General features: G+C 38.1%; 1 protein-coding gene across 2 annotated transcripts in view; it reads left to right on the top strand.

The window, feature by feature from the left end:
- LRRC69 (leucine rich repeat containing 69) overlaps positions 1 to 27,226 on the top strand; it is a 91,909-nt gene that overhangs the window by 44,569 nt on the left and 20,114 nt on the right. For both annotated transcript variants that reach the window (XM_024760423.1, XM_024760422.1), the window contains one exon: positions 21,847 to 21,948. In XM_024760423.1, the coding sequence (XP_024616191.1) occupies positions 21,847 to 21,948 (102 nt within the window). The remainder of the gene's footprint in view (positions 1 to 21,846; positions 21,949 to 27,226) is intronic.

Below are 27,226 nucleotides of genomic sequence, written 5' to 3'. Positions count from 1 at the left end.
CTGGATAGCTCACGTATGTGCTTTTAGCATTAATAGAGACAAGGAAGTGGGGTGGGAAGGAAATCTCCAGTGGTTTGCCGGCAAATGTTTAGTAACCAGCTCTCTGGTCAGGGAAGGGAGCCCTGATTTGTGGAATCTGCCAGTTGCTGGGAGTAAATATTTCCAACATAGACTGTTTCAAGTTACCAACATGATATCACTTAAAGCTAGGTTGCAAATTGATGTTCATAATTAGCTCTTCTGAGCCAATACCAGTCAGCACATCAATAGTAGTAGCCTTGGCACTGCTGATTGAGATAAGGAGGATCTGGTATGAATTTTAAAAGATAATGTCTTTCTTTTGTGTCAGAGATTCTTAAAATATTAGCTTTGCCACTTATTAGCTGTCTAATCTTGGGTAGAAACCCTTAAATTCCCCAAGCCTAATTTTCCTCTAACCCGCGTCCCCTGCATTAGCAGGCAGACTCTCAACCACTGTGCCACCAGGGAAAGCCCCACTTGCATGTTTTTGTATGCCAGGAACTGTTCTAGACAATCTGAAGACAGAGTTGAATAAAACAAACTCCTTACCCTGTTAGAGCTTACATTCTAGAAGGGAAGACAGATAATAAGCAAGTAAACAAAAATATTATAATTTTAGGTAGTTTATAAAGAAAACACATAGGGCACTGTAAGCCCAGGAGAGGACATTTTGTGTGTTTTGTGCACCTCTTTATTCTGAGTGCTTACAACAGTGCAAGAACAAATCAGGACATAAAGGAAGGGTCTGCTACTCTAAGTGGTACTGTCAAGAAAGGCACTTTGAGGGGCTGATATGTAATCAAAGAGACTTAAGTGCTTTTGGGTAGCTGGTTGAAGCCCCCATCTCCAACCTTCTTCTCTTGCACTACTTACAGGGGGAGTGGCCATGTGTCATAGCTCTGGCCAGAGAAAAATAAGTAGAAATCATTTGGGTGAGACTTCTAGGAAAACTTTTATTTTCCCAGTAAAATTGGACAGACTTATCTGGTTCGCACTAATCTCTCTTACCTCTCGCCAACTTAGATCTTTCCTTCTCTAAGTTGCTTGGACTTGATTGAGAATTATCAGCTATTATGAGACTATAAAGTGACAAACATGAAGATAATATTATAATGCATACTCAATATTATAATTTATTAATATATCTTAATTAATGCATGTTCTTCATATTATAAAGGACTCAATAAGTGATAAAAAATGGTTAAATATTTTTAACCCCTAATTTGTGCTTTATTACAGAAGTCATAATAATGTGAATGATTCCAGAGTCAACTTTAAAAAAACTTTATCTAAGATCTTGGGGTGATGTTAATAGCTATAAGTATACACTTCTTCAAAGCTTTAAACACTTATATTTGCAAACAAAAAGCAATACAATGCTTAGAAAAAAATCTAGCACTTTATAAAATATTCTTTTTGGTCTAGAAAGTTCAATATAGAAGCGAGCTATTGAAGAGCAAATGATAGAGCTTTCTAACACAAAGAAACATGTGTACATGTATGTGTGTGTACATGTGTAATTAAAAAATAAAAGTAGTGAATACTTTTATTCTAAGTTCTAACCAAGAGAGAGGTTATAAGAAAAAAAAAAAGAATTTGAGTTTTATGTTCTAAAGCTGAACCAGTGTTTCTCAGCCTTTTTTTCATTGTCCTCCTCACCTCCAGGAGCATTTTAGACATTTTTCCCCCTAATAGCCCTTCCCCAACCCCATTAAATTTTAGTACCAGGTATATACTGTATATGTGTTTATACTGTCAGGCAATATTGAGTTTTGAGGGCCACAACCCATTGTAATATGTAATATTTTTATCTCCTCCCCCCAAACCAATTTTCACCTCCTTGGGGGGTGCTGTCAGCTCTGACCCTTACTGTTGAAATGTATGAGCTGAACCAGCACAGGACCTGACAAAGTATTTCTTACATTCCTACTTTTATACTTCATGGGCAAGATACGTGGGAGAGTTTTCAAACTTCTGAGAAAATCTTAGAATCACCACAGATGTTGAGATAGCTCTTGAAATCCTTGAAATAGTTTTAGCCCTGGGAAAATTTTATTCACTTCGGGGTAGTTGTATTTCCAGTCTTTTAACCCAGTATAGGATGAGTCTGTGTCTGTTGCTGCCATTCCCAAATTTATCTTCTGAAGGTTTGCAGATTGGTAATCAGAATTAGGGTAATGTAAGTTATATCATTCCTGGAAAAACATTTAAAAATTTCTTTTCACTGTGGTTTATTTCTTCCTGTTCTTCCAGGTTTTTTTTTTAAAGTCTGTGAATGCATGTGTACACATGCACATATAGTTTTTTCCCCAAAATGGAGTATTCACACATGTTAATGTGTTAGTATTATTAATATTATTGTATTAGTGTATTATTCACGTACATGTTTCATAACATTCCTTTTCAGTTTTTATTGTAAACATTTCCCCATGGTTTAAAGTATTTTCCTATATCATTATTTCTAATGGCTGCATAGCATTGATATTGTATATATTTAAGCAGTCCTCTATATTTTGACAGGTAGGCTATTTCAAACTTCTTGCCACAATAAAAAAAGCTTCAATGAATGCCACTGTAGCTAACCTTTGTACAGAGCATTGATTACTTCCTTAGGAAAGATTTCTTGAAGTGTTGTTGCTGGATCAAAACTTGTGCATACTTTTACTGACTTGATAAATATTGCCAAATTTTGATTCAGAAAGCTTATATAATTCAGCATTTCCAAGTTTTAAAATTGGTTCTTATTCTTCCTTTGAGCAAGCAATGTTTCACATATCTAGTTTGAAGATATTAATTGTACTATTTATTTTACAGTCCTGTCCTATTAGTTTTATTTCCTGGTATAAATTCTTGCATCTGTTAACTCTAATGATATTGGCACTCACTGATTATCAGGTAATTTCATTTTTCAATTTTCAGCTTATTTAATTTGAGACACTCGAGATTACCTGAAAGACTGCCAGCTGTCTTTTCACTTCAAGTTATGGGAGAAGAACAAGTTCTTACAGGAGCTTGCATTGGTCAGTGTATTGAGAGTGAAAAATGGTTGGATATTCCAGCAGGTATACTGCATTCTGATAGGTCCTCAGTCTTCCCTGGTGTTGCTAGCCCCGCAGGGCCCAATCTCACCTTTCCTCTAGTCTTTCTATAATAAATTTATTTATTTATTTATTTATTTGGCTGCGTTGGGTATTCATTGATGCACGCGGGCTTTCTCTCTATTTGTGGTGAGCGGGAGCTACTCTTCACTGCCGCTGCGGGCTTCTCATTGCGGTGGCTTCTCTTGTTGCAGAGCACGGGCTCTAGGCACACGGGCTTCAGTAGTTGTGGCACATGGGCTCAGTAGTTGTGACTCGCAGGCTTTAGAGCGCAGGCTCAGTAGTTGTGGCGCACGGGCTTAATTGCTCCGCGGCATGTGGGATCTTCCCAGACCAGGGCTCGAACTGTGTGCCCTGCATTGGCAGGCAGATTCCCAACCACTGAGCCAACAGGGAAGTCCCTCTCTTTTTTTAATTGGGGTATAATTGTCTTACAACGTTTTGTTAGTTTCTACTGTACAGCAAAGCGAAGCAGAGTACCCTGTGCTACACAGCAGGCTCTCATTAGTTATCTATTTTATACATATTAGCGTGTATATGATAGTCCCAATCTCGCCATTCATCCCAACCCCCTTTTCCCCCCTTGGGGTGCATAAGTTTGTTCTCTACATCTGTGTCTCTATTTCTGCCTTGCAAACCAGTTCATCTGTACCATTTTTCTAGATTCCACATACATGCGTTAATATACGATATTTGTTTTTCTCTTTCTGACTTACTTCCCTCTGTATGATGGTCTCTAGGTCCATCCACATCTCTAAAATGACCCAATTTCATTCCTTTCTATGGCTGAGTATATTCCACTGTATATGTGTACCACATCCACTTTATCCATTCATCTGTCGATGGACATTTAGGTTGCTTCCCTGATCTGGCTATTGTAAACAGTGCTGCAATGAACACTGGGGTGCATGTGTGTTTTTTTTTTTTTAACATCTCTATTGAAGTATAATTACTTTACAATGGTGTGGTAGTTTCTGCTGTATAACAGAGTGAATCAGCTATACGTATACATATATCCTCTTATCCCCTCCCTCTTGTGTCTCCCACCCACCCTCCCTATTCCACCTCTCTAGAGGGACACAGAGCACTGAGCTGATCTCCCCGTGCTATGCAGCAGCTTCCCACTAGCTATCTATTTTACGTTTGGTAGTGCATATATGTCAATGCTATTCTCTCACTTCGTCCCAGCCTACCAGTACCCCTCCCCATGTCCTCAAGTCCATTCTCTAGGTCTACGACTTTATTCCTGTCCTTCCCCTAGGTTCATCAGAACCATTTTTTTTCAGATTCCATATATATGTGTTAGCATACAGTATTTGTTTTTCTCTTTCTGACTTACTTCACTCTGTATGACATTCTCTAACTCCATCCACCTAACTACAAATAATTCAATTTTGTTTATTTTTATGGCTGAGCAATATTCCATTGTATATATGTGCTACATCTTCTTTATCCATTCAACTGTCAGTGGACACTTAGGTTGCTTCCATGAACTGGCTATTGTAAATACAGCTGCAATGAACATTGTGGTACATGACTCTTTGAATTATGGTTTTCTCAGGGTATATGCCCAGTAGTGGGATTGCTGGATCATATGGTAGTTCTATTTTTAGTATTTGAAGGAACCTCCATACTGTTCTCCATAGTGGCTGTATCAATTTACATCCCCACCAACAGTGCAAGAGGGTTCCCTTTTCTCCACACCCTCTAGAGCATTTATTGTTTGTTGATATTTTTATCATGGCCATTCTGACCAGTGTGAGGTGATACCTCATTGTAGTTTTGATTTGCATTTCTCTAATGATTAATGATGTTGAGCATCCTTTCATGTGTTTGTTGGCAATCTGTAGGTATTCTTTGGAGAAATGTCGATTTAAGTCTTTGCCCATTTTTGGATTGGGTTGTTTGTATTTTTTGATATTGAGCTGCATGAGCTGCTTGTATATTTTGGAGATCAATCCTTTTTCAGTTGCTTCATTTGCAAATATTTTCTCCCATTCTGAGGGTTGTCTTTTCATCTTGTTTACAGTTTCCTTTGCTGTGCAAAAGCTTTTAAGTTTCATTAGGTCCCATTTGTTTATTTTTGTTTTTAATTCCATTTCTCTAGGAGGTGGGTCAAAAAGGATCTTGCTGTGATTTATGTCAAAGAGTGTTCTGCCTATGTTTTTCTCTAAGAGTTTGATGGTGTCTGGCCTTATATTTAGGTCTTTAATCCATTATGAGTTTATTTTTGCATATGGTGTTAGGGAGTGTTCTAATTTCATTATTTTACATGTAGCTGTCCAGTTTTCCCAACACCACTTATCGAAGAGGCTGTCTTTTTTGCACTGTATATTCTTGCCTCCTTTGTCAAAGGTAAGGTGACCATATGTGCATGGGTTTATCTCTGCCATATGTGTGTGGGTTTATCTCTGGGCTTTCTATCCTGTTCCATTGATCTATATTTCTGTTTCTGTGCCAGTACCATACTGTCTTGATTACTGTGGCTTTGTAGTATAGTCTGAAGTCCGGGAGCCTGATTCCTCCAGCTCCGTTTTTCTTTCTCAAGATTGCTTTGGCTATTCAGGGTCTTTTGTGTTTCCATACAAATTGTGAAATATTTTTTCTACTTCTGTGAAAAATGCCATTGGTAGTTTGATAGGGATTGCATTGAATCTGTAGATTGTTTTGGGTAGTATAGTCATTTTTCACAATGTTGATTCTTCCAGTCCAAGAACATGGTATATCTCTCCATCTGTTTGTATCATCTTTAATTTCTTTCATCAGTGTCTTATAGTTTTCTGCATACAGGTCTTTTATCTCGTTTGGTAGGTTTCTTCCTAGGTATTTTATTCTTTTTGTTGCAATAGTAAATGGGAGTGTTTCCTCACTTTCTCTTTCAGATTTTTCATCATTAGTGTATAGGCATGCAAGAGATTTCTGTGCGTTAATTTTATGTCCTGCTACTTTACCAGACTCCTTGAATAGTCCTAGTAGTTTTCTGGTAGCATCTTTAGGATTCTCTATGTATAGTGTCATGTCATCTGCAAACAGTGATAGTTTTACTTCTGTTTTTCCCATTTGGATTCCTCTTATTTCTTTTTCTACTCTGATTGCTGTGGCTAAAACTTCCGAAACTATGTTGAATAATAGTGGTGAGAGTGGGCAACCTTGTCTTGTTCCTGATCTTAGTGGATATGGTTACAGTTTTTCACCACTGAGGACAATGTTGGCTGTGGGTTTGTCATATATGGTGTTTATTATTTTGAGGTAAGTTCCCTCTATGCTTACTTTGTGGAGTGTTTTTAACATAAATCAGTGTTGAATTTTGTCAAAAGCTTTTTCTGCATCTATTCAGATGATCATATGGTTTTTCTCCTACAATTTGTTAATATGGTTTATCACATTGATTGATTTGCATATACTGAGGAATCCATCCATTCCTGGGATAAACCCCACCTGATCATGGTGTATGATCCTTTTAATGTGCTGTTGGATTCTGTTTGGAAGTATTTTGTTGAAGATTTTTTCATCAATGTTCAGTGATATTGGTCTATAATGTTCTTTTTTTGTGTGATATCTTTGTTTGGTTTTGATATCAGGGAAATGGTGACCTCGTAAAATGAGTTTGGGAGTTTTCCTTCCTCTGCAAATTTTTCGAAGAGTTTGAGGAGGATGGGTGTTAGCTCTTCTCTAAATGTTTGATAGAATTCGCCTGTGAAGCCATCTGGTCCTGGACATTTGTTTGTTGGAAGATTTTTAATCACAGTTTCAATTTTAGTACTTGTGATTTTTTTTTTTCATATTTTCTATTTCTCGCTGGTTCAGTTTTGGAAGATTATACCTTTCTGAGAATTTGTCCATGTCTTCCAGGTTGTCCATTTTATTGGCATACAGTTGCTTTTAGTACTCTCTTATGATGCTTCCTATTTCTGTGGTGTGTGTTGTAACTTTTTCATTTCTAATTTTATTGATTTGAGTGCTCTCCCTCTTTTTCTAGATGAATCTGGCTAAAGGTTTATCAATTTTTTTTTTTTACCTTCTCGAAGAACCAGCTTTTAGTTTTACTGATCTTTGCTATTGTTTTCTTTGTGTGTATTTCATTTATTTCTGATCTGATCTTTATGATTTCTTTCCTTCTGCTAACTTGGGGTTTTGTTTGTTCTTTTTTCTCTAGTTCCTTTAGGTGTAAGTTTAGGTTGTTTATTTGAGATTTTTCTTGTTTCTTGAGGTAGAATTGTACTGCTCTAAACTTCCCTCTTAGAACTACTTTTGCTGTGTCCCATAGGTCTTGGGTTGTTGTGTTTTTGTCATTTGTCTCTAGGTATTTTTTGATTTCCTCTTTGATTTCTTCATTGATTTCTTGGTTATTTACTAGCATATTGTTTAGCCTCCATGTGTTTTTATTTTTACAGTTTTTTTTTTCCTGTAATTGATTTGTAATCTCATAGCATTGTGGTCAGAAAAGATGCTTGATATGACTTCAATTTTCTTAAATTTACTGAGGCTTGATATGAGACCCAATGTGTGATCTATCCTGGAGAATGTTCCATGTGCAGTTGAGAAGAAAGTGCAATGTGCTTTTTTTTGGATGGAATGTCCTATAAATATTGATTAAATCGATCTGGTCTCTTGTATCATTTAAAGCTTGTGTTTCCTTATTAATTTTCTTTCTGGATGATCTGTCCATTGGTGTAAATGAGGTAGTACAGTGGTTAAGATTCCACAGTCCCAATTCAGGGAGCCGGGGTTCAATCCCTGGTGAGGGAACTAGGTCCCACATGCATGCTGCAATGAAGAGTTCACATGCCACAACTAAGGAGGCTGCAAGCCACAACTTAGATCTGGTGCCAGTAAATAAATAAAAACTTTGGACTTCCCTGGTGGTGCAGTGGTTAAGAATCCACCTGGCAATGCAGGGGACACAGGTTTGAGCCCTTGTCCAGGAAGATTCCACATGCAAAGGAGCAACTAAGCCCGTGTGCCATAACTACTGATCCTGCACTGTGGAGCCCATGAGCCACAACTACTGAGCCCACGTGCCTAGAGCCATGCTCTGCAACAAGAGAAGCTACCACAACGAGAAGCTTTTGCACTGCAATGAAGAGTAGCCCCTGCTCATCACAACTAGAGAAAGCCCGCATGCAGCAATGAAGATCAAATGCAGCCAAAAAAAAGGCCCCCTCTATTATTGTGTTACTGTCGATTTCTCCTTTCCTAACTGTTAGCATTTGCCTTATGTATTGAGGTGCTCCTATGTTGGGTGCATATATATTTATAATTGTTACATCATCTTCTTGGATTAATCCCTTGATCATTATGTAGTGTCCTTCCTTGTCTCTTGTCACACTCTTTATTTTAAAGTCTATTTAATCTGATATGAGCTTTGCTACTCCAGCTTTCTTTTGATTTCCGTTTGCATGTAATATCTTTTTCCATCCCCTCACTTTCAGTCTGTATGTGTCCCTAGGTCTGAAGTGCATCTCTTGTAGACAGTGTATATATGGGTCTTGTTTTTGTATCCATTCAGCCAGTTGACTTTTGGTTGGAGCTTTTAATCCATTCACATTTAAGGTAATTATTGGTATGTATGTTTCTATTACCATTTTCTTAACTGTTTTGAGTTTGTTTTTGTAGGTCCTTTTCTTCTCTTGTGTTTCCCACTTAGAATAGTTTCTTTAGCATTTGTTGTAGATCTGGTTTAGTGGTGCTGAATTCTCTTAGCTTTTGGTTATCTGTAAAGCTTTTGATTTCTCCATTGAATCTGAATGAGATACTTGCTGGGCTATGTAATATTCGTTGTAGTTTTTTTCCCTTTCATCACTTTAAATATGTCCTGCCATTCCCTTCTGCCCTGCAGAGTTTCTGCTGAAAAATCAGCTGATAACCTTATGGGGATTCCCTTGTATGTTATTTGTTGCTTTTCCCTTGCTGCTTTTAATATTTTTTCTTTGTATTTAGTTTTTGATAGTTTGATTAATATGTGTCTCGACGTGTTTCTCCTATCCTGTGTGGGACTCTCTGCACTTCCTGGACTTGATTGACTATTTCCTTTCCCATGTTAGGGGAAGTTTTGACTATAATTTCTTCAGATATTTTATCATACCCTTTCTCTTTCTTTTCTTCTTCTGTGACCCCTATAATTCAAATGTTGGTGAGCTTAATGTTCCAGAGGTCTGTGAGAGAGCCCTCCATTCTTTTCATTCTTTTTTCTTTATTCTTTTTATGTTTCCACCAATCTATCTTCCAGCTCACTTATCTGTTCTTCTGACTCAGTTATTCTGCTATTGATTTCTTCTAGAGTACTTTTAATTTCAGTTATTGTGTTGTTAATTACTGTTTTTTGCCCTTTAGTTCTTCTAGGTCCTTGTTAAATGTTTCTTGTATTTTCTCCATTCTATTTCTAAGATTTTGGATCATCTTTACTGTCATTACTTTGAATCCTTTTCAGGTAGACTGCCTTTTTCCTTGTCATTTGTTTGGTCTTGTGGGTTTTTACCTTGCTTCTTCATCTGCTGCATATTTCTCTGTCTTCTCATTTTAGCCTACTGTTTTTGGGGTTTCCTTTCCACATGCTGCAGGTTCCTAGTTCTTCTTACTTCTGGTGTCTGCTCCCAGTGGGTGAGGTTCGTTCAGTGGCTTGTGTAGTCTTCCTGGTAGGAGGGACTGGTGCCTGTGTTCTGGTGGGTGGAGCTGGATTTTGTCCCTCTGATGGGCAGGGCCGCATCTGGTAGTGTGTTTTGGGGTGTCTATGAGCTTAGTATGCCTTTAGGGAGCATGTCTGCTAATGGGTGGGGTTGTATTCTTGTCTTGCTTGTTGTTTGGCATGTGACGTCCAGCTCTGGAGCTTGCTGGCCGTTGCATGGAGCCGGGTCTTAGTGTTGTGATGGAGACCTCTGGGAGAGTTCTCAACAATTAATATTCCATGGGGCTGGGAGTTCTCTGGTGGGCCAATGTATTGGACTCGGCTCTCCCACATTGGAGGCTCAGGCCCTATCCCTGGCCCAGAGCACCAAAGCCCACAAGCTGCATGGCATGGAAGAAAAGGGAAAAGGAAAGGAGAGAAAAAAAAAAAAGAAAATGAACAGACAGACAAAACCCCAAGACAAGTGGTAAAAGCGAAACTGAACAGACAAAAACACGTAAAGAAACACACACCCACACTGAGAAAAAGAAATAAAGAAAAAGAAAAAGAGAAAACAAAAAAGAAGAAAGCAACCAAACCAATAAACAAAGCCAATAATGAAAACAAACACTAAAAACTAAACTAACAAAAACAAAAAATCTAAAACAAATCAAATGCAGAGCAAACTAAAAAAAGGAAAGGAAGCATAAAAGAAACACAAAAATGATTTAAAAAAGTAAAAACAGAAGAAAGAGGAAAATAAAAAGATAAATAGAAAACAACAAAGAAGTAAAGTAAAAATAGAAAAATGTAAAATTTAGTTTAAGACAAAAACGAAGCAAAACAAAGGAAAAAAGAAAAACAAGGAAGAAACACAATATAATGAAAAAGTACAGTAGAATAGGAAAACAATAAGATAAAAAACATATTAAAAATCAAAGCATAAAAGAGGGGGGCTTCCCTGGTGGCACAGTGGTTGAGAGTCTGGCTGCCAATGCAGTGGACACGGGTTCATGCCCCGGTCTGGGAGGATCCCACATGCCGCGGAACGGCTAGGCCCAGGAGCCATGGCCACTGAGCCTGCGTGTCTGGAGCCTGTGCTCCGCAGTGGGAGAGGCCACAACAGTGAGAGGCCCACGTACCGCAAAAAATAAAAAAATTTAAAAAAAGCATAAAAGAGAAAAGAAAAAGTAAATTAAAAAATTAAAAGAATAATAAAAAAAGAACAATAATAGAACAAAATGAAAAAAAAGAGAAAGTATATATAATAGTAATAGTAGTTATATTTTCCTGTGGCCTTGGTTGTCAGTGTCCTTGCCCCCATGGTGAGCCACTGTTATTCCCTGCCTACCCAGGAAATCCTCCAATACTTCTAAGTAGGTCTCTGGCCCTGCTGTGGGCACTGTGGGGCCAGCTCAGACTCTGATCTGGCCTTACCTCCCCCATCTAATTGCTCCCAAAGTCCACAGCCTCGATTGTGGGAACACTCATTGTCTATTCATATATTCCACAGAGGCAGGCTTTACCAAGCCAGTTGCAGGGGTTTAATCTGCTGCTCCTGTGGCTGCATGGAGAGATTTCCCTTTGGTCCCACAGCCCCTGGAGTTCAGCTTTGGTTTTCACCCTGCCTCTGTCTGTTGGCCACCCTCAGGTGTCTTTTCCCTGCCCAGGCAAGAGGCTGTGTAAGCAGTGACTGATTAGGGCTCACTTGCTCTCTCAGGCCAGGGGAGGGGAGCGAGGGATACAGCAGTCACAATTGGGATGTGCAGGGACTGTCTGTGGTGACAGAGGCTGGTGTGAAGTTGCTACAGCCTGAGGTGCGCCTTGCGTTCTCCCAGGGAAGTTAGTCCCGGATTGTGGGACCCTCAGCAGTGGTGGGCTGCACAGGCTTCCGGGAAGGTGTGGGCAGTGACTTGCGTTTACACACAGGACACTTGGTGGCAGCGGTGGCACCCATCGATCCCCTCTCACGTCAGAGATAACAACCATGGTTTGTGCCCACCTCTGGAGGTCACGTAGGTGGTGCCCAGCTGTCTGTGAGCGCACGGATCAGGAAGCTCCTATGGCGGGCCCACCCCTCTCCTCATGCAGACCACAACAATAGATTCCTGACTCTCTGGCAGGCCTGATTTTTTTCCCGGACTCCCTCCCAGCTAGCTGTGGTGCACTAGACCCCTCAGGCTGTCTTCATGCCACCAACCCGAGTCCTCTCCCTGGGGTCTGACCTCCAAAGCCAGAGCTTCAGCACCCATCCCCCACCCGCCCCGGCAGGTGAGCCAATAAGCATCTCAATCTGGTGAGACCTGGTTGGCACTGATCCTCTGTGCAGGATTCTCTCCACTTTCCCTCCACACCCCTGTTGCTGCCCTCACCTCTAGGGCTCCCCTCCCTCCCATCTCCTCCAGTGAGGGGACTTCCTAGCATGTGGAAACTTTTCCTCCCTCACAGCTCCCTCCCAGAGGTGCAGGTCCTTTGTCTCTTTTTCTTCTTTTGCCCTACCCAGTTATGTGGAGAATTTCTTGCCTTTTTGGAAGTCTGAGGTTTCTGCCAGCATTCAGTAGGTGTTCTGAAGGAGTTGTTACACATGTAGATGTATTTTTGATGTATTTGTGGGGAGGAAAGTGATCTCCATGTCTTACTCCTCCGCCATCTTGAAGCTCCTCCACCTTTCTCTATTCAAAGCACTGTTCTCACCAGGCTATAGGTGTGTGGGATTCAGGGAAAGGAGCTATAGGAGTGGGAGGTAGAGTGTGGCCATGGGGATGAGAGTGGGTAGGTGAGTTCACAGTGTCTGCCTGCTTCTGAAAGAGTACAGTAATATTGCTGTTTCTTGTTCTACTATCCCATACTTCTCTGGAGGCCTCTACTACCTCTGTGTATCGAGTTACCTCAATTCCATTTCTTTGTAGGAATTCTTCCTCTGGCTTCCATGTTCATCCTGGGTTGATGCTTCCTCCTTCACTTGATACTGTCTACACATAGTTTCTGTTCCTGTGAGAATTTATCATCCTGTTTTTAAGTGGTTATTTATTTTCTTGAAAGTTATCTTCTTATCATTTCTAGGATTTGGCATGGGAGAGGAAGAGTGCTAAATGTGCTTAGTTTTGCCTTCTTGAAACTAGAAGTACACGTATCAGTTTGCTAATAGATTTGCAGCATATGAAATTGCCTTTATCCTTGTCTGGTAGAGCTTAAATGAAGCAAAGTAATGAGAAAAATGGAAGACAAAATATTGGCTGACCCTAACAAGACTCTTCTGTTGAGAGAAAAGTAATAAATATGACTTGCCTACTTTAGACAATGGACTACATGCTGGTGTAGTACCTCATTTTTCTAGGATGTCTCATAGTTTACCAAGTACTTTATACATTCCTTATTTGATCTTTAAAATCCAGTGAGATGGATATTATCATATCTATTTATACATGAAGAACAGGCTCGGATATTTGAATGACTTGTATGGGGGGGTTGTGTGGATGAAATGAATTTGAAACCAGTCCCCAGCATTTGGGCCCAGTGTTTTCTCTATTCTACTATTAAGTATAGATGAAGTTATATGAAAAGCTTAAAAGAAAAGAATGTTTGGTAAAAACAGCAGTCACTTAAGAGAAGGTAAATAAAAACAGTCAAGAATCCCTTGAAACAGTGATATTTAATATGAATGAAGAAGAACAAAGATATATCAGGAGGAATTAAAGGTGTTATGCCTTTGAGAGGCTTTATTTAAAACAACATTGGGGCTCATTTGGAAACCAAGGGAGAAGCTACAAACTGACGTTCTTTCTGCGGTTCCCATTATGAATCTGGTTACTCAAACTTTAATTTCCTGTCAGAATAAAAAAATAGAAGATCAAAGATCTCACAATTGGTTTTCAGACCATAAACAGCTTTCACAAACTCTGAATATCTTTTTTCTAGTTCAGTGGTCTGAATTGTTGCCTGGTCTGACTAAATTTTAAAGTGGAATTTTTCAGTTTAAATCATAGACTATCCCAGGGCAGGGGTTGGGAACTTTGATTTCTTTGTTACTGCCTTTTATAGTTTGCTTACTACTACTTTCTGCTTTTTCTCTGTAACCAGGTCTGTGAGGTTTAGGAATATGGGTGAAAAAGCATCTCTAGATATATGGCTCCCCTATCCAGTGGAGAGGTACTAATTATATATTTTGCTTTCAAAACCTGAAAAGAAGATTGCTTCTAAAGAGTGAGTGACTAAAGTTTGGAAGTCTTATCTAGATTTAGAGAAGGAAGAGGTAGATTTTTGTGTTTTGCAAAGGAGGATTCACAGAAAAGCACATAAGAAGGTTACTTTGAGCAATTCAGAGACGTTAGAATTGTCTATCTGCTGATGGTAGAGCAAGAGAATTCTATGATGTTGAAATTAACGTGCATGTTTTCTTTTGGTTCTTTGGCTGCATTTTAAATGGAGTTTAATTAAAGTTTCAGAAGGAAGAGTAAGGAGGATCTCATGGGGATTCAAGCAGGGAATATGGTAAGGCTGGGCAGAGCTCAGAGATACTGAAGCAAGTGTGTGGTTCTCAGGTCAACAAGCTTCTGGGATTCTTAGAAGCATGAACTGTTAGTTCATCACACTTATTATACTGTTGGAATAATGTAGCCATATTCCAAATGCTTGCTCTACTTATACCTTGTTTCTGTTCCCCTTTAACATCAATCTATACATAGCCCACTGTGGACTCTCCAGCTCCTTGCCATAATAGTTGCTCTGTTCCAGTTTCCAGAGCTAAATGGCAATTTTCCATGTTTCTTGTTCAAATTCCACAGAGTATATGATTAGGAATGGAAAGACCTGAACAGATTCAAGAGACATTTACGAGGTAAATTTAGAAACAGTGATGGGCTTGTGAGCTTTCTATAGTCCAAGATAGAAAACACTGGAAAAAGACCAACTCTAGGAGGGCAGATCATGAGTTCAATCTTGGACACAGTGAATTTAACATATATTTAAGACATCCAAGTGAAGATTTTGAGTAAACAGTTGGCTGTAGGGTGTGGAACCAGAGTCATTGGCATAGAGATTTCACTGAGTCATGGAAATGGTTAAGATTGCCAAGGGAAAAAAAATAAAGTGAAAAGAGAATGTGCTAGGCTCAGGGGAGAACTATTTCATGGTTGGGCAAAGAAAGATGAGCCAACAAAGAAAACATGGAGTTGTGTTGACTAGAGGAGAATTTCCAGCAATCACTGAGGGCATATTGGAAGTTGGTGAAGATGAATTTATTGTGATTCTAGCCTGCCCTAAGGTGTAACTGCAAACAGCACTTATTTGCTTGTGTACAGAGACAGGGAAAGCTGATGGCATGAATGACCCAGGCTTAGGTTTTGCTAGACATAGAGAGTGAAAAGGCAGAATACCTGAATATTACATGTGTAATATAACTTATCATACATTTTTTTAATATAGGAAAGGATTTTAAAATTTTAAATAATTCTGAGAAACACATATCGTGTATACATATTTGCTCCCATTTCAAATATTTTTTTGGATGAATTCCTATCAGTAGAATTAACAAAGAGTAAAAACAATTTTCACACTTTTTAATGACATTGCAAATTTTCTTTTTTTGCAAAAAACAGATTGCCCCAATCTTGTTTGTATTGGGGCAGTGTGCATTCGACTTTTTATTCTTTGCATTTTGACAGGCAAAATGAATGTATTACCCAAATTCTTGGTTTTTGTTACTCTCTTTCAGTTACTGTGTCTTGAGTAATTTTCTTTGGTTAAGGTACATAGCTCATGCATGTGAGAATGTCTTTCCATTGCCTCTGCACATTAATGAAAACTTGTCTGGTTATCAAATCCTTGGGTCATAAATGTTTCCCCTCTCAAACTGCTAAACATATGATTTCATTTTATCCTGAGTGTTAATGGTATGGACAAATCTGAGACAAAAGTGTTCCAAGAAGAGGGAAGTGCAAAGGTCCCAAGGCAAAAAATGCTTGGAAAGAAAGCCAATGTTGCTAGAGGGGAGAGAGAAATAAAGAGAGAGGGAGAGAGAGAGGGAGGGAGAGGAGGAGGGAGGAGAGGGGAGGGGGAAGGGGAGGGGGAAGGAAGAGGGATAGGCAGAATGGTAGGATATAAGGTCAAAGAGATTGTACAGGGTCCAATCATAACAGAGTCCTGTAGGCCAGCTTGAGGGCTTTGCATTTCGTCCTGAATGAGAAATGAGATGGTTTTGAGCAAGGTAGTGCTGGATGGTTTTGGGCTAGGTACTGCTGTGATCTGATTTACATTGTAAGATCACACTGTTGGAGTTGGAACATACAGGGCAGAGTGGAAGCAGAGGCCTCTTCAGTTACTGGTTCTCAGGTGGTTCAAGGATAGAAGTGGGGTCTTATGCAGGTATGGATGGGGATTGTGAGGCAATAACAAATAAGTCCTCCCAGATCAATTTTCCTTTTTACGATGTTTAAATCAAGAGGCTGAAGAGGATGCTGGAGCTACTTTCCCATCAGCTATAAGGTTCAGGATATTGAAGGCAGGGAGAAGCATGAGCTTAAGGGCCTTCAGCTGCTTCTCCCTAGCCACCAGAATGAGGAAGGGGTGTGTGTGTGTGTGTGTGTGTGTGTGTGTGTGTGTGTGTGTGTGTGTGTGTGTGTGTGTGTGTGTGTGTGTGTATGTTTAGATTTAGATCCTGGGGGTTCAGTTATCTCCTTCCCTCCAGATTTCTCTTGGCAGCTTCTCTTCAACTCCCTCCGGGGGTCTTCTCTTGGGTCAACTATCCAGCAGATACTGAAGGATTCTTATTTTAGGTCACATTCTGCCTATTTTCCCTCCCACTCATGCACAGTGTGTGAGAGAGTGGTTCCCACAACAGAATTTTTGGCTTCCTTATGTTCAAATGATATCATCAGCTGAATCACTCCACAGTTCTGATTAGATATCAAGTTTATCATACATTTTCTTGAATTTCTCATTGGTCACAGATCTTATTCATGTCCTTTTTTTAGAATTGCTAATTATATATTTTTGGATGACATACTCCCAACACTTAAAACCTTACCCTCCTCACATGTCAACTGTTAGCATATTTATAAATTCCAATTCTTGCTAAAGTGTAACCCTGTGAGCTTTGAGATGGTCTGAAGGGTCCATGGTTATTTGCCATCACCTATTTATCTGTTCTGTTTTTGAGCTCATGTGAAATCTCAGCCTCCCTTCTCCTTGTTTACATTAACAAATTTCTTCCTAAATTAGCCCCCTTCTGATCTCCCTCATTACTTAAGGCTGGCCTGAAGCAATAGAAGGGCTTGCTGAACTTATACATTGTTCCTGAGGCCTGGGGCTTTGCAGGAACACTTATAACAATTTACCAAGTCTGGAGAAGAAGGTCTTTGCAAATCTTGAGTGCCCAGGGAGAGTTGTGTGTGGTTGATTATTTATTGGGCCTCAGCTATGTACTAGGTACTAAATTTAGAGCTAGCATTAAATAGTCACTTAAGATATAGCTCTTAAAGAGACTAAACCTGATAGATGAAGACAAACTTTTCAACAATGATTGTCTCATAGTATTTACAGGTGGTATGATTAATTAGGCCTAAGGAGATATAGAAACATTTGATAGAAGTTGCAGAAGCTTACAGGGGTGATATTTTAGTCGTGAAGAGATGATCCAGGAGTGGACTGAGTAATGGGCACAGCATGAGTAATAATTGTAAGTTAAGACACAGGCCTCTTATGAGACCCCTAAGTACTACAGGATGGCTGGTGTATAAGGGTGAAAGTAGAGCTTACTAGGATATATGGTTGGAAAAACAGGCCAAGGAGAACCAAGTATGATATACTAGGGCTTTTAAATTTATCCTATGGACTAAAGGAAGCCTTGAAAAGTTTTAAGCAAGGTTGTATTTTGACCAGCTTCTCATTTTAAAAGACCACTTTGGCAGCAAAAGTTTGCACTGAGACCAATATAAGTACTATTGCAATAATTCCTGTAAGATGAAGGCCTCAGTCAAGCCAGAGGGATTAGTGGCTGGGTCAGAGAGTAGGAGAAGAGATTGTGCAGAGGTGGCGAGGAGGTGGGTGGATAGGGGGATGGAAAGAAAGGATAAATTCTAGAAGTTTTAAGAAGGTAGAATTGACAGGACATGGCAGGAGATTTGATGTGGGGAAAGGAGCAAGGAAAACTGGGGGAAATTAGTGTTCGACTTTTGAATGTTAGAATTTATGGTGATTGTGGGACTCCCATCTGGAGATGTGCAGTAGGCAGCCAACTATTTGAGAACATTACTCAAGAAGTTGTTTTGTAAAGGTGGTCAATATAAACAACTTAGGCTCAAAGTTCCTTGATTTTAATGAGCTTTTCAGGTCTTCAGTTCAGCAAACCACCATCACAGTCATGTCTAGGTCACAACATCATCTTCAGCTGCTCTAAATATGAAGCATTAAAGTCCAGTAAGGCAGTTTGACCCCTGGTTCCTCCTATGTTCCAGCTCTCTTATTGCTTTATAGCCTTATCTTTCCTTTTAGATCACAGACTTCATGTCGCTCTACATCTTCTTTTACTCATAGTCCATCGAAGCTTCGTACTATTTCTTTTTCTATCTGGTCTAAACCATAAAGGACCCAGTCCAATTCAGTTACTTTTTAATATGTATGAGCTCATGCCCTTGCTTTCTGACATATACTTCTGCAGATTCTTAATGTTGTATCTAGACTGCTGGGTGTTAAAGGAGAGCACACAATCTGTGGACAGGGATTGCCACAAATGTGTGTTCCCTCAGCACCCCTGTATAATATTTTTCCTTGTCCCATGCCAGGTTCATTTTCCAAAACCTATTCGATACTTTCACTACCTTCTTCATGCCTCCTTCCATATCGACACCTTGCCTTCACAACTCAATTAGCAAATGGTCTTATTCTCTATTTCAAAGACAAAATTGAAGGGATCATGTCTGATTCCTTCACATCCAATTCCACACCTTCAAACTCATTCATGCCTGCATCTTCTTGCCACGGAGGAGAGGATAATTCAAAGATGTTAATTTTCAAAAGTCTTTCTGTGTTCTTCACCTGATCGTTACTCTTTCAATTATTCCTTTCTCTTCTAAATTAATTTCTCTATGTTGGTACTTACCGTCTACATGATCAAGTCTTCACGTTAAAAAAAAATAAAAACTCTCATTTGAACCGTCATTTCTCTCCAGCTGCAAATCCCCTTTCCAGATAAATGGTCAGTGAATGTTTATGACCTTACACCTCTAAACCAGGGTTTTCCCAACTTCAACACTCTTTTGGGACTGATAATTCTTTGCTGTGGGAGCTATCCTGTGCATTGTAGGATGTTTAGCAGCATCCCTGGTATTTACTAAATAGATGCCAGTAATACTGCCCCCTCCCCCAGTTGTAACAATGAAAAATATCCGTAGACCCCTGAGAAGGCGGGAGGGACAAAATTGTTCACGTTGATATTAAACCCATAACACTGGTAGTTTGAGTAAGCCTGTGCAAAGAGACTCTGATCGCAGGCTCAGTTGCCATGGCTCACGGCTCAGCCGCTCTGCGGCATGTGGGATCTTCCCAGACCAGGGCACGAACCCATGTCGCCTGCATCGCAGGCGGACTCTCAACTACTGTGCCACCAGGGAAGCCCTGTAACAACGTTTTATTAGCAGAAGAGATTATGCTACTGGAGTGATGACACTAGCAAAGACTATTCTATTAAGAAGCTAGGCTGGCAGGAAACCTAGTAGTGCATATAGAGAAGATATTAAAAAATGTTGCTCTGGGGAATATTCAGAGTGGACTTTGAGAGATTGTGTGACTTCAGGTTATTGAAACTTACCTGCTGCAAAACACATGCTAATGAATTCCTTTATTAATTTCTTTTCATTAAGATAATTTCTTTCTGATATATTATGTGTAGTAAGTTAGCAAGCTGGGTAACTCACTACCATGTTTGATGGAAGAATGATGATAGGATTTGAAGGAAGAGAAACATGACCCCTAAAGAAAAATGTATGCCCTTTGAACTGTGGTCAACTTTGAAATGAGGTTCACATATGTTAATGCTTTTGCAGATACCAAGTTAGTCGTTTGTATCAGATTTTTATAAAAGGAATGTGAGTTAAGGTATAAATTATAGAATGTTATTCTTTAGAGCCAGAAGGAAAAAATGATGTTTCCATTAAGCAGAAGAAGTGTTCTTTTCATTTCAGCACACCCAACACTGACTTGTGGCTACCATTAGGTTCAACTCTCTAGGTTGCTCCTTGTTGGTGGATAACATAGGAAACTGAATTAAGAAAGTCAGAATGTCTGTAGGTGATTCCAATGTAGCCTTAAACTCTTTTTTATTTTTAAACCTTGTCTATGTTGTAGAAATTTTGTGAGACATTTAGACCTGATGACATGATGCCCCGGAAAGATGTTTTAAATCAATTATTTTTAATTTGTTGAGTGCTGTGTTTCAAACCATGGGCTGAAATCAAGGAAATCTCTAATTCTTCCATAACTGTGAGGTGCAGTGGTGTAATGCCACTACCTCATCCTGGCTCACAAGAACCAATTTTCAACATCTCTTCCCAACTCTGTGTTCAGTGACTGGAATCAGCTATGGTAGGAGTATTTACACCATAGAATCAAAGCATGCCACAAATCAGGGCTTTTTTTTTCTTTCCAGAGAACTGTTTTATCTGCACACCACTGAAGATAGGTCTTATTGTCCCCATTTCACAGCTGAAACTAAGTCTCAGAAAAGTAACTCCCTAAATGAGTTTAACTTTGAAAACCACATGAGCTCAAAGTCATGTGAACTCAAGGGAGTCAAGGTGTAATTTTTTTTTTTTTTCTGTTGGCACAGTTTTTTTTTTTTATCCTGTTTTGTTTTGTTTTTTGGCATATAGTTGCTTTACAATGTTGTGTTAGTTTCTTCTGTACAGCGAAGTGAATCAGCTATATGTATACATATATCCCCTCCCTCTTGGACCTCCCACTCCCCCTGCCCAATCCCACTCATCTAGGTCATCACAGAGCACAGAGCTGAGCTCCCTGTGCTATACAGTAGGTTCCCACTAGCTATCTGTTTTACACATGGTAGTGTATATATGTCAATCCTAATCTCCCAGTTCATACCACCCTCCCCTTCCCTCCCCCATATCCACATGTCCATTCTCTACATCTGCATCTCTATTCCTACCCAGAAGATAGGTTCATCTGTACCATTTTTCTAGATTCCACATACATGCATTAATATACAATATTTGTTTTTCTTTTTCTGACTTACTTGACTCCGTATGACAGTCTCTAGGTCCATCCACATCTCTACAAATGACCCAATTTCATTCCATTTTATGGCTCAGTAATATTCCATTCTATATATGTACCACACCTTCTTTATCCATTCATCTGTCTATGGACATTTAAGTTGTTTCCATGTCCTGGCTATTGTAAATAGTGTTGCAATGAACATTGGGGTACGTATGTCTTTTTGAATTATGGTTTTCTCAGCAATCCCACTGCTGAGCATATACCCTGAGAAAACCATAATTCAAAAAGATATAATATGAACATAAGAGAATTACTTTTTTTCTACTCAAGGGGTAGAATCCAGCTGAATTTAGGTTTTCTTCATAGAAGATTCCATATCCTTGTGAATTATATATTTTTCTTTTCATTGTACACAACAGAGAAATCAACTGTACTTCAATATAATGATAATTTTTTGATGTTCCTCTGTTTCCCTTACCTTCCTCACTGATCATAAATGAATGGATCATAAGACAGTATTTGAGACCTAGATTTTGGTGTATATTAGAGTGTCATTTTTCATCATACTTGGTTCCTAACAAACGTATTATTTGCAAACAGTTCCCATCATTTGATTAATTAACCTCTCTTCTATTACTAACAATTCTCTGATCCTGAACAACTTTTCTCAGCTGTCTAGTATGGGGGATGTCACTGGTGACCTCTAAGGTCATTGCCATCCATGCCAACATAAAGATTCTTATGCTTCTAATAACTAGAGTATGCCCTGCTGTTAAAATACTAATGTGGAATACGTCATAAATAAAGTAATTTTAGTCTAATTTTATTGAAGATGTAGGCTCAGAAATGAAGTTTATTTTGTTGTGTAGTGAAGTTTTTATTTTGTTTTGAAAGTTTCAAGACCTGAAGCTGAGGGAGTTCTACTGTGAGGGAAACCCACTGTTCCTGAAGCAGCCAGTTAATGCTGTAAAACACGAGGACATCTGGAGTCTACAGGTGAAGCCTTATAGCATTCACACAGGTCTTCAAACTAAAGCCATGATTTAAGTTTTAAAGAGTTTTCTTCTAAAGCATTCTTGCCAAGCCAGCGAACGATCCATACAACCATAATCCATTGGCATTGTGGACCCTAGTTATAATCTTTTTGACTTGCTTGAAGAATCCATTGTAATCCTATCTGATTTCCAGAGTGACCAAATTCAGAGACATTTGAACATTTTATTGGATGAAAACATTTTGTTGAAAACAAAGGAATTTGTTTTCACTATAACCTCCAAGTATTTTTTCAGTATTATCTAAGGATATATTTGATTAGTTCTTACTGGGGTGTTTTGTCTCTTCCATCCCCTTTTCACTTGTCCCCACTCCTAGTGGATAAATGAATATGATCCAGAAACTGTGTTCCCTTTAGTCAACAAGTTGATGATATTAAAGGAAGGAATAGGGAAATACATTACGAGACTCTCTTTGTGAGTATTTTGGTGATAGATGAGTTAAAGATTTCAGATCTTTCCACATTTAAGTATGAGTCTCCATCGTGAATTTGGACTCCTCAGGTCCTTTTAGGTCTGTAGCTGAACATGCAGAATTGTCTTAAAACTTTCAAGAATTGCATAGGATTCAAGTTTCCTGGTTACAGGAAACAACAAACCTTGTTTGACAATTTAGTTTAAAAAAATAACATTTCCCCCTTATTGCACAAGTAATATATGTTTAATACAGAAAAGTAGAAAATACAGATGAGTGAGGAAGAAAATATTAGTTATAATGCCATACTTATTTTAAAATTTATTATAAAAGTATACAGACTTATTTAGAGAAATTAGAAAAATGGCAATAGAAATTGATTAAAAAAAAACTCAGAAATCCAATATGCAGAGTTACAATCACTGTTCTCTCTGACATTTATTCTGCTAGAACTTTCCATAAGTCCAGAAATTTCTGTCATCAAAGATGATTTCAAACTCCACATACTATTTAGAGACTTGCTTTTTTTACTCAAAATATTGTGAATATCTTTCCAATCAATAAGAAATATATCTATGACATCTTTTTTGATGAATACATAATAATATTCTGGTATATGGTTATACCATAATATTTTAAACTACTTTCCTACTGTTGGCTGTTTAGATTATTAATAATTTTATAACTTTTAGACCTTTATAAACAAGGCTACGATGACTGCCCTCTTCTTATGTCTATATTATCCCTGTGAGTGAAATTGCTGGGCCAAAGAACTTTCATCTTTTAAAGTCTGATTAGCTCTTTTCAAATTCTTTTCCAGAGAATCAATCTATATTTCCACAAACAGTATTATTTCCCACTCTCAAGTAAAGAAAAACTCACTTGATGTTTAATTGTAAATAATTTTAAAAACTGAAGTATTTAATTTGTTTAATTCCTTATAACCTAATTATCTCCTTGAATCAAGTATTTCAGAATAGTAGTAGTAAAATAATAACAATAATAATAGACAGCTAACACTTATTATGCTTACCATGGGCAATGCATTGTTCTAAGCACGCAACAGGAATGAACTAATTTAGTCCTCCATTAACGCTTGAAAGGTAGGTACTGTTATTGTCCCCTTTTATAGATAAACTGAGACTCGGAGAGGTTAAATAACTTGTCCAAGTTCACAGAGCTAGTAAGTTTTGGAATGCTGATGCCATTCTAAGCAGTTTTGCTCCAGACTCCATGCTGCAGTATTGCCTCAGAAAGGGGCTGCCAGAAACTGAGGGAAAGGGAAACAGGGGTAGTCTCTGGTTGGAAGAGGTTCTGGTTTGTGGAGGGGACTGGATGAGCAGTTAACCCAATGTGGCAGGTGTCTTACAGGGAGCACTTGAGAGCAAGAATGTTACCTTGGGCCTGGGACCCAGGAGCAGGGTGAGAGAGCAATATTTCTTCCTTCTCATTTCAAAACTAAGGACCCAGGAACACAACAGTTTTGGATTTTTGTTTTGTTTATTTAGTAGAAGTAATGATTTTTACTTACAGTACATAAATGACTTGGGTATTTTTGAAAGTATCTCTAAGAATTTTTCTTAGAAAGGTGATAAATTTATTATACATTTTATATTTGTACTTAAAGTAAAAGCCATTTCTACTGGGTATTTGGTTAACATTAATGATTAAATTACTTGGGCTGTCAAAAAACTATAGGGATTGTTTCAGGCTTTGCATTCGTTAAGGTTTTTTAAAGACTTTTCCTCACCTCAGAGATTTGTGAACTAAAATTTAATATTTATAACTACATTATAACAAAATATTAGCTAGAATATACTGCATCAGCAGATGCCAGACTGAGTTTTACCTGTGTTATGTAATTTAATTCTCTGAACTCTATGTGATAGTACTGGGAAAAAAAATCCCTATTTTACAGGTGAGGTATCCAAGATCAGAGAAGTTAAGGACTTGTCCAAATAGGGTCACACTAATAAGTCACAGAGCCAGGATTTGCACCTATTTATCTATCTGACTCTGACTCAGTATCTTTGCTCTTCATGCTACATTTTAGTGCCTATCATACAGTAACAATTGATCATACAATAGTTCCAAAGTTCAATATTCCTTCTAAGGATTCACATTTGTTTTTACATTTTATAATTTTTTATATTTATATAAATATAATTTGTATATGGATAATTTTATACTTCAAATGAAATCATCATATGTAAGGAAAAATAAAAGAAACACCCGAAACTAATTTTAATCTATGATGGTTTAAACATAGAAATAATCTCTGACCTACATATAGTTATCTAACAAATATTCTAACAGAATAGCATATAAACTATTTAAAAGGAACAATTTATTTGTCATAGAAGTTTTCTTGACTTTTAAATAGTGCCGAGATTAGGCCATCATTAAGTTGTGTATCCTCAAAAACTGCATTGCACGTATCTTTACGAGTTTTCCTGAAATGTACTATTGGTCGTGCCAAAAGTATCTTATTTTATATACACTTGAATTTTCAAGTAATAACTTTATATTTCAATGATATATGTTATTCTTCCACAGTAACACATTGGCAGCAAGTAGGAGAAGGATATAAATAATGGGTAATGTAAGAGTTGTCAAGAGACATACTGAGTGCGACAAACATGTTTGGTTCCAGAAATCATAAATGGAAAAAGTGAACTGTATGAATTGTGACCTATTTATTCGTTCCATGTACTTCAGCAAATTCTACCACCTGCTATTTTGGGGTTTGAATTCTTGTCTATTAGTTTTCTGCGGCTTTATAGTGAGACTAGCCGTTGAATTCTGGTAGATAAAACTTACCTCTAAAATCAGTGTTTCATTCAGAATCACAACCTATGCTTTGTGTAAGTAGTTAGAGAGGAGTGATAACAAACATCTAATTTAGGAGTCCTGTAATATTAGTGTGAAAGGGTAATTCTTTCAGAAAGGATGACCTCATTATGTAACCATCCCCGAGAATAAGCTGAAGTGTGTAGGAGGTTATGCTGTTGAAGGATCAGGCAGTTAGGAACCAATGCTCAGGGCTGTTTTTGTATAATGGCATCTTTCCCAGATGTTTGTTAAGTGGAATGGATAGAGAAATAAGGGAAAGAGACACAGGAATTTATAGGATTTTGTTATTATTTAAAAGATTTTAATTGGAATAGATGAGTGAAAGATTATGTCTGTATGTATTGTGTTGGCCAAAAAGTTCCTTTGGTTTTCAAGTAAAAATAAAAGACACTTTATTCATTTTACCCAAGAACTTTATTGAACAATGTATTCACCATTTTGTTCCACTACTTTCTGCCATTTCTTAGGCAACTTCATAATTCCATCTTCCCAAAACTTTTTATCTTTTTGAGCAAAGAACTGTTCCAGGTGCCTTTTACAGTCTTCCAGGGAATTAAAATTTTTTCCATTAAGACTATTTTGTAAAGACTGAAATAAATGGAAATCCAAAGGTGCAATGTCTGGTGAATATAGCAGATGAATCAGAACTTCCCAGCCAAGCTGTAACAGTTTTTTCCTGGTCATCAAAGAAACATGCGGTCTTGCGTTATCCTGATGGAAGATCATGTGTTTTCTGTTGACTAATTCCAGACCTTTTCATTGAGTGCTGCTTTCAGTTGGTCTAATTGGGAGGAGTACTTGTTGGTATTAATACTTTGGTTTTCTTGAAGCTCCCTTCCAATCCCACCATATACAAAACATCACCTTCTTTGAATGAAGACTGGCTTTTGGTGTGGTTGGTGGTGGTTCATTTCACTTGCCCCGTGATCTCTTCCATTCCACATTATTGTACAGTATCCATTTTTCATTGCCTGTCAAAATTTGTCTTAAAAATGGAATGTTTTTGCTATGTGTAAGTAGAGAAACACATGCAGAAATATGGTCAAGAAGGTTTTTTTCACTTAGCTTATGTGGAACCCAAACATCAAAGCGATTAACATCACCAAGCTGGTGCAAATGATTTTCAGTGCTTGATTTGGATATTTTGAGTATGTCGGCTATCTCCCATGTGGTTTAACGTTGATTGTTCTCAATTAATGTCTCGATTTGATCGCTATCAACTTCAGTTGGTCTACCTGACCGTGGAACATCGTCCAGCGAGAAATCTCCAGCACAAAACTTCGCAAACCACTTTTGACATGTTCGATCAATCACAGCACCTTCACCATACACTGCACAGATCTTTTTTTGCATTTCAGTTGCATTTTTACCTTTCTTGAAATAATAAAGCATTAGATGCTGAAAATGTTGCTTTTTTTCTTCCATCTTCAGTATTAAATGGCTACACAAAAACTCACCAATTTTGGTAAGTTTTATTTTAAATGCACGCTGATATGACAGCTGTCACAATACAATCTAACAAAACTGTTTTGAATGAAGTTAAAGACAACTAAGCACTACTAGAGCCATCTTACAGAAAGAAACAAATGAGCGGTTTGGCCAACCCAATATGTAGGTATGTATTTCCAAAGATTCCTATCAGAACCTGATGTGGACTACCTTAATACCACTGGGAAATCTTTCACTTTGGCCAGGAAAGAAGTCTTATACACTATTAAAATTCATGCAGTGTTTTTGTAACATTTACACAGAACTTCATGCTATTGGCACAAACAATGAGGGACATTTAATGGAGTAAATCAAATGTTTATTTTGTTTGCTTGCTCAGTGAAGATATAGTTATGTATTATATATATTTTTTTTTACTTTAAGCTGATGATGTTGATGGTCATCGTGACCATCCTCACCACCCCTTTTATTATTTAATATTATAATATTATTATTATCTAAAGTG

This window comes from Neophocaena asiaeorientalis, unplaced genomic scaffold (genome assembly GCF_003031525.2).
Source record: "Neophocaena asiaeorientalis asiaeorientalis breed wild unplaced genomic scaffold, Neophocaena_asiaeorientalis_V1.1 scaffold320, whole genome shotgun sequence".
NCBI lineage: Eukaryota > Metazoa > Chordata > Mammalia > Artiodactyla > Phocoenidae > Neophocaena > Neophocaena asiaeorientalis.
Note: the sequence above shows the minus strand (reverse complement) of the source record. Positions and strands in the feature narration are given on the sequence as shown.